At 49.2% G+C, this 12297-nt stretch overlaps 4 protein-coding genes across 4 annotated transcripts; all 4 read right to left on the reverse strand.

The window, feature by feature from the left end:
* Positions 1 to 37: 37 nt before the first annotated feature.
* On the reverse strand, positions 38 to 1507 carry FMAN_14576 (uncharacterized protein; the record flags this gene model as incomplete). The annotated part of the gene is made up of 2 exons (XM_041825291.1): positions 38 to 797; positions 945 to 1507. 2 exons carry the CDS (start codon positions 1505 to 1507, stop codon positions 38 to 40), a joined length of 1323 nt encoding a protein of 440 aa, XP_041690686.1.
* Positions 1508 to 1774: 267 nt separating this feature from the next.
* FMAN_14577 (putative catalase 2) lies at positions 1775 to 4310 on the reverse strand (the record flags this gene model as incomplete). Its single annotated transcript, XM_041825292.1, has 5 exons — positions 1775 to 3026; positions 3076 to 3643; positions 3693 to 3765; positions 3818 to 3972; positions 4025 to 4310. The coding sequence occupies 5 exons, from the start codon at positions 4308 to 4310 to the stop codon at positions 1775 to 1777; spliced, it is 2334 nt and encodes a 777-aa protein (XP_041690687.1).
* A 2712-nt stretch (positions 4311 to 7022) lies between these two features.
* On the reverse strand, positions 7023 to 8402 carry FMAN_14578 (uncharacterized protein; the record flags this gene model as incomplete). Its single annotated transcript, XM_041825293.1, has 3 exons — positions 7023 to 7904; positions 7957 to 8243; positions 8327 to 8402. 3 exons carry the CDS (start codon positions 8400 to 8402, stop codon positions 7023 to 7025), a joined length of 1245 nt encoding a protein of 414 aa, XP_041690688.1.
* Positions 8403 to 9148: 746 nt separating this feature from the next.
* FMAN_14579 (uncharacterized protein) lies at positions 9149 to 10379 on the reverse strand (the record flags this gene model as incomplete). The annotated part of the gene is made up of 4 exons (XM_041825294.1): positions 9149 to 9622; positions 9674 to 9857; positions 9917 to 10039; positions 10114 to 10379. The coding sequence occupies 4 exons, from the start codon at positions 10377 to 10379 to the stop codon at positions 9149 to 9151; spliced, it is 1047 nt and encodes a 348-aa protein (XP_041690689.1).
* Positions 10380 to 12297: the final 1918 nt, after the last annotated feature.

The raw sequence follows: 12297 nt of genomic DNA on the forward strand, positions 1-12297 counted from the left end.
CTTTCACCTACGAGACTGTGAACCCCGTCTTGCTTACTTAACCTGTTTCAGGATTGACAATAGGAGGATAAGGCTTAGGCATCATACCCATTATCTCCCACGTACTACCCCCTCCATGAGATGTGTGGTTAAACGTGAATTTGATGCCCTTTTCCAACGCTAGCTTGTTTACCGGCTCATATATATCTTTATTTATGCCACCGAACACAAACAACCATATCTCAAGAGTTTTCAGCAAACAAAAACGGGTACCAGGGCCGCAGGCCTTCAGCACTGTACACAGCAATTCTACATGCTGCAGAACCTGTGGCTGATAACATGCAAGATCGCATTCGAGGCCAAGGCGCTCCAGTGATCTCGGTAGGAAATCTAGCATCGTCTCGTTTCTTAAATTGTCATGATAGTAGAGGACATGAATATCCATGCTGAGACGCTTGAGCTTGTTCATCTGTCCAAAGCAATCTTTGAGGCATTCCATTCGCGCTCTAGACGCGTTTACTAAACTCATCTCGTGCCTGAAGCGGTGTGTCGTAAGACTGAACGCGAGTTCCTCCAAAGATTTTGCATGGAGGAGCAATGCTTGTCGAGTGAGAGTGAAATGGGCGCTGTGATGTCCTTCATCCGTCGCTCTGGCGTGGTTTCTCCAAGTGAAGACGAGCTTCTTCAGTCTTTTACAGGCGCTGATGATAGTGAGCAGTCCATGGTTCGTGAGACAAGCGGATTCTAAGAACAAATCCTCAATAGGTGAAGTGCCAATAGGAAACCGTGTCTCGTGGAGGTCAGGATCCAAGCCCAACCTGGGATATTCATTCGCATCCTTCTCTTCTCAGATGCTTTTGATCGGTATCTCGTCAGATAACGCTGAGAGAGCAAGAATTTTGACATTCGGAAGGTGGAAAAATGGTGCCGCACATTGAATGTTTCCGGGATCGTCATCGTCGTACCATTTGAACACAACGAGCTGAAGGTTCTCTAATGGCCGTTGGGGACCATTTTGTCCAAGGGCCAAAGACAGAAGATTTAATACCAGCAGTCTTGACTCTTGATAGTATGGAACCGTGAGATTGAGGCTCTCGATTCTGGTACATAGAACTAAGAGAAGAGCCGCTACCGGGCCTACTTTTGCAGTGACTAGTCCTTCACACCAGCCAGGGTCATTGGCAAGCTCTGGAAACCGTTGACGAGCTGCTAAAGCAAGTTCATCAAGTCCGTCAACACCAACCAATGTGTCATCTTCTTCGATACGAATGAGGTCATCGAAGACTATCGATTTGACATTCCTTTGGAGGTGGGGATTTCGCACGAGATGCAGTGCGAAGCGAGCAGGTGCCTCTTTGTGTAGAATCTCGGGATGAAACGGCCAATGGCGGACGAGAAGCGGTGAGGCGATTCTGTGCAGTCTCTTATTGACATATATGACTTGGAAAAGCGCTAGGCGATTTGAATCACCTATCAAGGTGTAGATCTGAGTGTGGATTTCATCCGGGAGGTCCAGCAAGTTTCCCATTCTGCGTGTCGTAGGACTTGTTGAGTGAAGTCAGCAGATTACCGAGTGTTGCGGGGTTGCTGATGAGATTGGGATGATATGATATTGTCACGTGCAAGTTCGCATTTGTACAACATCAAGGTTGCATCAGGGGAGGAGGAGTTTTAGTGTACACAATGCTACACATTGAAGCAGTTTGAACAGTTATATGAATGAACTATATGAAGAAGAAATATGTAAATCGAGAAAAATGTGTCAAAGGTGACTGAGAAAACTCTACTACTTGGTTCACTTCTCAACCTTGACATCAAAGCGGTCCAGGTTCATGACCTTGGTCCACGCAGAAATGAAATCCTTCACAAACTTCTCCTTCGCATCAGCGCTACCGTAGACCTCAGAGATAGCACGCAACTCAGCATGAGATCCGAAGACCAGATCAGCGCGGGTAGCAGTCCACTTGACGGACTTGGTGGCGCGGTCAGTACCGGTCCAGAGCTCGCCCTGGCTATCCTTCTTGGCCCATGAGTAGGCAGGAGAGAGAAGGTTGACGAAGAAGTCGTTTGTGAGCTGGCCCTTCTTCTCAGTGAGAATGCCGTTGGAAGAGCCGTCGTAGTTGGCGTTCAAGGCACGGAGACCACCCACGAGGACGGTCATCTCAGGAGGAGTGAGTGTAAGAAGAGCAGCGCGGTCAACGAGGATCTCCTCAGTGCGAGCACGGGTAGTTCCATGTCCGTAGTTACGGAAACCATCGGCAAGGGGCTCAAGGTAACCGAACTGAACGAGATCGGTCTGGTTTTGAGTAGCGTCAACACGACCAGGAGTGAAAGGAACCTCGACATCCTTAAAGCCAGCAGCCTGAGCAGCCTTCTCAATAGCAGCAACACCGCCGAGGACAATCAGATCAGCGAGAGAGACCTTCTTGGAGCCTGACTTGGCGTTGAAGTCCTTCTGGATCTTCTTCAGGGCAGCGAGGACCTGCTTGAGCTGCTTGGGGTTGTTGCTGACCCAGTTGACCTGAGGCTCAAGAGCAATACGGGCACCGTTGGCACCTCCACGCTTGTCAGTTCCACGGAAAGTAGAAGCAGAGTTCCAAGCAGTAGAAACAAGCTTAGAAACATCAAGACCATCAGTAGAAAGGATGGTGGACTTGAGGCTGGAGATCTCAGCCTCGCCAATGATGTCACCCTTTCGCTCAGGGAGAGGATCCTGCCAGATAAACTTCTGCTTCGCAACCTCGGGTCCAAGGTAGCGAGAAACAGGGCCGAGATCACGGTGGAGGAGCTTGTACCAGGCGCGAGCAAAAGCAGCGTTCAACTCCTTGGGGTTGTCATGCCAGCGCTTGCAGATCTTAAGGTACGAGGGGTCGTTGATGAGGGCGAGATCGCTGGTGAGCATGGTGGGACGGCGGAACTTGCCCTTGACGAAGGGGTCGGGGTACTCGAGCTTGCCGTTGAGAGCCTCCCATTGCTTGTGGCCTGCAGGGCTCTCGACGAGGGTCCAGTTGTTGCCGAGAAGAGACTTGAGGAAGTGGTTGCTCCACCTGGGATTTGTTAGTAAGAGTGAGACTGAGATGCAAATGGTGGACGTACTTCGTGGGAGTAGTGGACCAGATAACCTCAAGACCACTGGTCATCTGATCAGGACCGTTACCCTCGTTGACGCTGTTGTGCCAGCCAAGACCCATCTCTCCAAGATCAGCAGCCATGGGCTCGGGGCCAATGTTCTTAGCAGGAACCGCACCGTGAGTCTTGCCCAGGGTGTGACCACCAATGATGAGAGCAGCAGTCTCCTCATCGTCCATACCCATACGGCCAAAAGCAGTACGGATATCAAGAGCAGAAGCCTTGGGGTCAGAGCTTCCATCAGGACCCTCGGGGTTGACGTAGATAAGGCCAAAGTGCGTAGCACCAAGAGGCTTCTCGAGCTTATCGGCACGCTCGTAAATGTCTGTGCTACCGTTGTAGCGAACGTCGTTACCCTTGGGGACAAAGGTGGACTCGGCACCCCAGTAGATGGACTCATCGGCTTCCCAGGTGTCAGCGCGACCACCGGCGAAACCAAGGGTCTCGAAGCCGCTGTGCTCGAGGGCGACGTTGCCGGCAAGGACCATCAAGTCAGCCCATGAGATCTTGCTGCCGTACTTTTGCTTGATGGGCCCTGTAATTTGTTAGATTTTGGGGGTTTGTGTGACGGTTGTGTAACGTACAGAGCAGACGACGGGCCTTGTCCAGGTTCTGGTTGTCGGGCCAGCTGTCGAGAGGAGCAAATCGTTGTTGACCCTGCGGATGTCAGCAAAACAGTCGAGAATATGGCATTGAGATCATTCCTCACCATTCCGGAGCCACCTCGGCCGTCCATTGCGCGGTAGGTACCAGCGCTGTGCCATGACATGCGGATGAAGAGACCACCATAGTTACCATGGTCGGCAGGCCACCAATCCTGAGAATCAGTGAGAAGCGCATTGAGATCCTTCTTCAAAGCAGCAACTACAAATGAAATCAGTAAATAGTGCTCAATCCCAGAATTAGTGAAACTCACAGTCCAGAGACTTGAAAGCCTCGGTGTAGTCGAAATCAGCACCCAATGGGTTATACTGGGGCGAAAACTGCCTCAAGACATCCAATCTCAGAGCGCAAGGCCAAAAGTCCCTAGATCGAGTACCGCCACCAGCCTGGTTGCTAGCGACGCGGCAGATGCCAAAGTCCTCGGGGATTTCTCTCGGGGGGACGAGATTAGTGTCTGTGGCGCGCTTGGCAAAGGGGCAGCCCTGGCTAGCGGCCAGAGGCACGAGGCCAGAAGCCAGCAGAAGAGATTGTACGTGCATGGCTAGGAGTATGTGCTGTGCTGTGAGGTTGTGAGACTGACAGACGAACAGACTAGAAGAATGGGCGGATTAGCGTTTGGTTTTGTACCCGCAGTCGAGAGGTGAGAAAAAGAAGGTTACAGTGACGATCTACAGGGGCTGCTACAGCGCCAAGTCGGCAGTGTCAGTGGTATAGGGCCTTATGCAGCAGGTCAGACGCTCGGATTAGCAATCGAGGCTCAGTTACAGTGCATCTTAGTCTAGCCATTGGCGCATGGATCAAGGCCTACGGTATCACAAGGATAAACCCAGCCTTTTCTTGCCTCTTCTAAGCAGTGCAATCCACAGCAACGTCACTGACCCCTCCTGCTTGTTTCCCAGATAGTGATAGGCGGTGACGATACTGGAATCAGATGTCTCGTCCGTGGATTTCTGTTCTTGTGGAGACGGACAAAATCTTGGGTGCTAGGGCGCGAAAAGGAAAAGATCCCTGATAAGCGGCAATGCCAATTGAATCACACGCACCAACTGCCGACAGGGATGGTAAATCACAGGACTGCTATTGGTTTACGTGAGACTTGGTCCATACTGAGAAGGTGGTAGCTTAATATAAACTTTTGGAGAAGAGCAGTGAAACACATGGTTTAGAGTTTATCATTTACCCTCGAGGAATTGACCTTATGCACGTTGTTTTCTTTATAATTTTCAGCGAAAGCTGATTAAGCCAAAGCTGTCTCTGTTGGAGATAGATTGGGCAGAGTGATTCTCTAATCGCCCTGCCAAGAGGTGATTATCCCACATATGATCCGACTACCCACTCTTGCTCACCCTGCCGTACCGCAGCCAATCGGAATATTGTGAAACAGATTAGCTAGGTAAACGATCAATGCCGTGAGCGCGGGCCGGAGTAAAGGTCCTAGAGGTCCTCACCCCTCAGAGGGCAAACAAACATCTTCGGGTGCAGTGTCACCTCGGGCTCTTGCCAAGTTCCCGATTACAGTGCAGGACGTTGTAAGCCGAGACAAATTGAGCTGGCCTCGTCTGCTGTACAACCCCGTATTTTACGAATGCAGATGACTTTTCTGTGTATCTGCTCTACTGTACTGTAGTCTGCAAATTATCTGACCGCAGGGCTCGGGCTTGCTGACAATAAGCTCAATCTCATCCCTGCCAGTTGCACGGTCGTCAGCAGTAACTATTCGCCCTTTGATTCGCACAGCTTGTTGCTTGGCTCATTTATCATCACAACAGACCAGCAAAATAAGCATACGCAGTCACAAACTGCGGTCGCATTCTGGGTCCGGTCGATCCATGTACCCGAACCTTTGGGCCATACAATTCTCAACAAGTCATCACCAACAAAGCAATTAAATTCTGCATCCTCATCCCATCTACGGAGTACCAAGACATTTTTTGCTAATAATAGCAATGCCCTTCTGCAGCCGACATCTTGGCTTCACAAATCCCGCAGGTCAAATGGTCTGATCCCAGCGTAGCAATTCCCTTGTGATCGATCCTGTAAACCATCCAATATCACGTTCAGAACAATGAATTCTTGGGGTTTCATGCAGCGGCAACTCTATCTAGAATGTCACATCCCGCTTTGCGAGCCCATTGGTCCTCGCTACGCAGTGGCAATTTCGCCCGGCCGTCCCCATCCCTGATCCCAGGCCTTTATCATCGATTTATCAGTGGGATTCAACGGTTTTCCCCTCTCGAAGAAGAAGCTGCAAAGACGCAAGTTCCTCTTCCTTTCTGCATCGACATGGCGCAGCCGCAGTGAATGCAACTTTCTCAACAGAGCCGCGACCCTGCATAAACACATAATCACGATCCCAGCCACAAAACGGTGAATCAATTCGTGCGATTTCTTAACCGACCTTAGCAGAAACTCTATTATTAGCTCTGCGCGCATTTGGGTACCTGCATTACTATTGCCTGCCACTTCATAGGATCTTTGCTGCTGCTGCTGCTGCAGTAGCAAGCTTTCCATGGATGTCCTTTTGAGCAGTGCCGTGAATGGACATACCGTAATCGTGCAGGTCCAGAAAATTGATTTGGAATCATGCGGAGTAAATTAGGCAGTCGAGGTAAGCTAAACAAGGCAGAGGTGAATTGTGCGGGGGGAGAAACATCATCACGCGAGGGCAGGGGAGCAGGGGTTATAGCGCTCTCGCTTCGCCACTGTTGACGACGTTGACCTTGGAATCGCTGAGCGCTAAACTTTTTCCGGTTATTGCAAGCGTTCTGAATGTCTTCAAAGTTTACAGTTTTCGTCAGTAGTCTTTGCTTCTATTCGCTCGTCTCACGATGGTTTTGGTTTGAGTACGGATAGCGGCAAGTATACAGCTTGACATGGAGCCACGACGCGTTGCACTCGTATGACGGACAGGTTGGGCCTTACCCTAAACCGTAGAGCTTAGACGCTCTGAGGGGAAGTGACATGCTCCGAATACCCTCAATTGGGGGATAGTCGCGGGATAGCGATCATAGCATCTCGGCATGATGTTGCGGTAATTGAGAAATCGACATATCTTCGGTCCGACAGTTATTCTCCTCCTCGGCATCGTCGGCAGCATCATAATAACACTGCAATATAGCCATACTCATCGTACGTCGTTCATTAGAGTTTCCATCATTAGTATTAAACATTAGTCTGTACGGTATGTCCCGCATATAGCTCCAGGGTACATCCTTCTCTCAGTACCTGATCTATCCCAATTAAGATGTCGCTTATCGTGATATCCTCTGTTCGCACCCGATTCTATCCAGACAGCCTTTTTTATCCTTTGAAATAGCCATTCCCCTCGCCGACTGGAAGACAGAAGATGTACCTCTCCCTCCCGATGGATATTTCTTCGGAAATTGGAGTTCCTCGGCATTAACCTCAACCTTGATCGGTAGATCCTCCTCGAGTTCCTCCTCTTCGTTGTCGCTGCGCGTATCTTCTGCATTTCCACCACGTAACACCCGAATAACCAATTTGACAATCATGACAAACCACACAAGCATAAGTGCCTCCAGAAACAGAAGCCCGCTCGTGAATAGCATCTTGATAGTGTAGTCGTAGCATACTCTCCCATTGGTGTAGATCAACGGCTCAAGCACATAGAAGTAGCCGTTTGCCGGAACCCCCAGAGGACCAATGACGTTCTCTCCCGAGCCAATGAAGCAGCTCCGCCCGGTGGGAGTCCAAGCATGCGCGTAAACAGACCAGCATACCACCGGGAACGCAATGTGGCGGCACAGCACCCAGCTCACAACGAACGCGCCGAACATGAAGTCGCACAAAGACTGTAGCTTCATGTACTTCAGGCACTTCGCAAAGGAGAAAACTAAGTCGTTGAAGTCCATGAGGATCAGGACAACATTGCCGACGGGGGTGAGGCCATATCGATATGAGCAGTACACCAGAGCAATTGTGACGACGTGGTGAGAGAGCATCTGCCAGTGATCCTTGCGCCGCTTCTCAATGTTGATGACAACCACTTGTTGAAGCCAGAAAGCCAATTGCGCCAGCATGTAAATCTTCATGAGGCTGGATATTTCGCGATTCGGCCATTTCGTCCACATAGCCTCAAGATCCAACCAATACGATGACGATGCATAGATGTACTGCCGACATTAGTTAAAAACCCCATGTAATTGGCCGAGACCTCAATCATACCGTACCAACAGACCAGGAAGTGGCATAGTAAACCACCATCCAAGCCTGTTCCTTGAATCGCATGGATCTAGCCCTCCCCAGTCCCCAGGCGGCCGCCAACGGGTCCAGAACGAACCGCATAGTAGCATCCCGCAGACCCGTCAACACCACGATCAGAACGACCACGAGGTAATTGTCATCGAACCCGACATTGTACTCCCCCGTGAACTCGTCTCGGTACGAGAGCGACGTGAGCTTGGCGGTGAGGGGACGTGTAAGACTGTTGCATTGCGCGATGAGCAGAGGGGCTAGAATACCGAGGCATATGCCTAACAAAGTCAGTATTGTGGAAACGGGCGCCGAGTGGGATGGTTTGTTTTCGTATATTTACCGAATTGATTATCGATAAGCCACTGCTTTACGAAAGTTTGTTCTTGACATCGTTTTGAGCGTAGTTTTGCTGCCATATCGACTTTTCCTAATTGATGCAGAGTTGAAGGGGAATTTGTGTGGGATACAAATTTATACGGTTTCGGAAATAAAATGGAAAGGTAGGTCATTCAAACGATAAATTTATCTTATGGTTTTGTGGCCGTGAAATAAGGTGATCATCGACTCACGTATGGGACGATGACGCCGCCCGCGGGGGTCCGAAATAATTCTGCGAAAAGAAGAACCGAGTGAATGCGAAAAAGATTGGATGTTTAATTGCGATGCGCGTATGAGATGATCGACGTGCTCGTGTTCGGAGCTAATAATGGGTAGGTTTTTAAGGGTCGCATCTGCGATCATGAGTCTATCTGGCATGATGGAGATCTGTTGAAGCTTAGTTTGCGCTTTGACTTTGATGGACAGATTGGATGGAAGCTCGTGATCGGATTGAAAAAGAGTTGGAATTGTCGAGATAACAACTCCGTCGCTGATTGCTGGCTCCAAGTCAGTCATCAGGACATCTAGCTTTTCAGCCAAAAGCAAGATTTTAGGCAACAGTGAGGGCAACGAGTATTTTGACCGTATGTATCTATTGGTGCTCTTTGCCTTTGTGCCACGGGGCTTAAAGCTTCTTTCAACCTCCTAACCTTGCCACAGCTGGCTCAAAGGTTGACTTCAGGCTGCTTGCTAACAAATACGCCGCGGGCAATATCCTTTTTTCACAATGTAAAGTTTGATCCGAAAGGCTTCCATAAAGACCAATAAATATCGCAAAATTGGTCTAGAATACTATAACATTCTTACCGCTGTTCCTACCAGCCAAATATTCTTGTCTCATCTTCTCAGCATCTTCAGGCTTCCATTCCTTGATCTTGACCTGGATATCATGCTTCACGACTAGTTCCAAGAGCTCCTCAGTTTCATCAGTGTCCGCAACAAGGGAACCGACTAGCTTGATATCACGAAAGATGACGTTCTGATAAGACAAGGTAATGCCCTTTTCAGGTTGACCAAGAAGAACCATAGTTCCGTGCTTCCGTGTCAGTTTCGCCGCGAGTTCAAACGCGGCGGGAGCATCGGTTGCGATCACCGTGGCGTCGAGACCAGGGTAGTCACCTTGTATGACGTTGGTGATCTTCTCCAGGGAAGTTTCAACTGGACCGGTTGATAGAATGCAGACGTCGGGTTTCAGATCGTAAGATGATACGAGGTCCAGGGCATCTTGCTTGACATCAATCGCAGCAACTTGGTACCCCTATGCATGCTCGTATTAGTATCAAAAGTGTTTTGCAGGGAACTGATTTACCATTGCTTTGGCAACTTGAGTTCCAATATGACCAAGTCCGCCAATGCCCACGATACCAATGGAACCGCCAAATGAGACTTGAGCTCTCTTGATGCCTCCGTACACAGTGATGCCAGCACACATCATGCAGGCTGCGGTGGGAAAGTCAAGTGAGTCTGGAAGTTTCACAGTAAATCGAGCGTCGCTAAGAATAATAAGCACTGTGAAGCATGATACGCATGTATAACGAAGTGAAGTACTCACGCTGCCATGTATTCAGCCCATGCCCCATCCGTCGTGATGCCTTTCATAGATGGATTATCGCAGTAAATCGGCCTTTCAGCCTTGCAATCGGGACAGTTCCCTGCCATCACATAAGCACATATTCTGGCGCACGAGAGAATACCCTACCGCAGCAGCTGTCAAAGTTGAGACATCCAACTCGATCTCCCTCCGCAAACCCTTGGACCGCAGATCCGACCTCAACAACAACGCCAGCTGGCTCATGTGACCCAATGAAAGGTAGTTTTGAACCAAAAGCATTCTCAAGGGCCATGCAATCAGTGTGACAAAACCCGCCGGCCTTAACCTGGATGAGCAGCTGATGGGGCTTTGGCTTGGGCTTGTCGACGTCGGAGACGGTATAGGGCGCGTTAAACTCCTTGATCTGGATTGCTCTCATGATAACGTAGTGATGTTTTGTGTCGAATGTTGGACTTTGTTGCATTTTGGAGTCCAGAACTGGATTTTCCCAGAAGACCTACGTCATACGATGCCAGCTAGTGATAGGGACACGCTAGACGACACTGCGCTAGAGATCTATCTATCCTACCTACAGCATTCAAATGCGAACTGGGGAAAAATAATGAATTTGTCTACTCAGTGATCTAAAAGGATTTGTAGATGCAGAGGCCACAAAAGATTGAGTCAAAGGTATATCGTGTAATCGCAAGAAGGAACACTGATCATGTTTGGCCTCAACTTTGGAGGATGGGTGAAGTACCACTGGGTCTTCTACTCCCTCAGAGTACCATGCGCCTTAGCTGAAAGTGATTTTCTCTCAGCCGAAATTCATACATCCTGTATTGAACTCAGACTGATGCGCTCCATCCCAATACACTTGGTGTCGAGCAACTAACCTCAGCGCGAGATAGTAATCATTGTTCATTTGTTATGATACTACACTTGGGGAGTATTGAAAACCCGTATGACGAGCATTATGGTTCGTCTGTGCCCCCAGTTCCCAGAAAGATAAATCTGAGCTCAGGCTGAACCGTTCGCACCACTCAGGCTCGCGACTCTGAGAATGATGTGGGTACGACAGCTACATCATCGCTCGTAACATCGAAGGATCAAAAGGATTCATGTGTGATTTGACATGAACCCCGTATAGATACCCTTTTAGGGTCATTCCCCAGGCCGCAACAGCCTCAGTAGGATTCAGGACATCGAAAGAAAACCAACGAGTCAGGCTGTTTCGGCCTCAGAATAAATAGCGACATTCAGAGCGAACTGATTCAAACAGTGCCGAGCTGGGCTATGGTATGTGCTAAGAGATATTCTAAGTCTGTCATGGGCGGTGACGCCCTTTTTATACTTGGGAGACATGGCGGGATAAGCTTTGCCTTTCGGCCAGAACCAATTCTAAATAACAAACATGCTTTTTAATTCACAGATAAATGCGACGAATGTGTTCTGCATCTCGTGCTACGTCGCAAACCTTACTGGGTTGCTATATGTGTCCCAAACTCAGACTGAATCCTTGGCATTTCTCAAGACATAAGCCATCGAGAGTCGCGTAGGTCTTGCAGTATCATCATTGTTCACTTTGACATCATAGCACTTTGTTATTGACTGTATCTTTGGATCAGGAAGATACGTCACCCCCCAGTTCGAGCCTCTTGTCAATGCAAGGATTGCATCGTTTTCTGGTTCCTATTAGTCCATTTCTTCCGTACATCTTTATTGCTGATCCTGAATAAGGAGTCGAGGGTCGCAAAACAAGAAGATTGAAACGAGTGAGCCCAAGAGTCGCAAATTATCGAACCGTCAAACTGAATGCACGCTCATGGCGTGGCGTTCTCGAAGGCGGTGCAGTGGCTGGTAGCATCTTCAGAAGGTGATCGCACGTGATAGCCCGGAGCGTCAACTCAGCCTCCCCCAGAGCGACAACAAAGAAGGGAAGGAACGACAACAACACTCCCCCACCTGCCCAAGAACATGAAGACGAGAAGGGTACTTAAGTTGCAAATGCTCAACCACTTACCAACAGCAGTCAGTGATGAGATAAAAATCGACATTCTAAGCACTCTGATGAAAACTAAGTCGTAGTGGCCTGGTTGTTAATGAAAACCAATATTCTGAGACTGCAACAAGGACAGGCAAGTGCCTGTCTCCCTTTTTATACTTACAATCAACAACTCAAACTCTTTTTTGAGCACGCTACGTCGCAAAGTCTGTTGCGCTGCTGCGAAATCGTGCCCAATCGTCCTTAACAATTTCGCACCAAGGTTTGGTGGGCGTGAGTTAGTGGGGCTGGCATGGAAGCATGTGACAGGTACCTCCTGTTCCTGCTGTCACTCTGTCCTGGATGGTCGAACGAGTAGACTGCTGAGATTCGACACGACGATTAATGCGATGGACGG

Source organism: Fusarium mangiferae (genome assembly GCF_900044065.1).
Source record: "Fusarium mangiferae strain MRC7560 genome assembly, contig: FMAN_scaffold020, whole genome shotgun sequence".
NCBI lineage: Eukaryota > Fungi > Ascomycota > Sordariomycetes > Hypocreales > Nectriaceae > Fusarium > Fusarium mangiferae.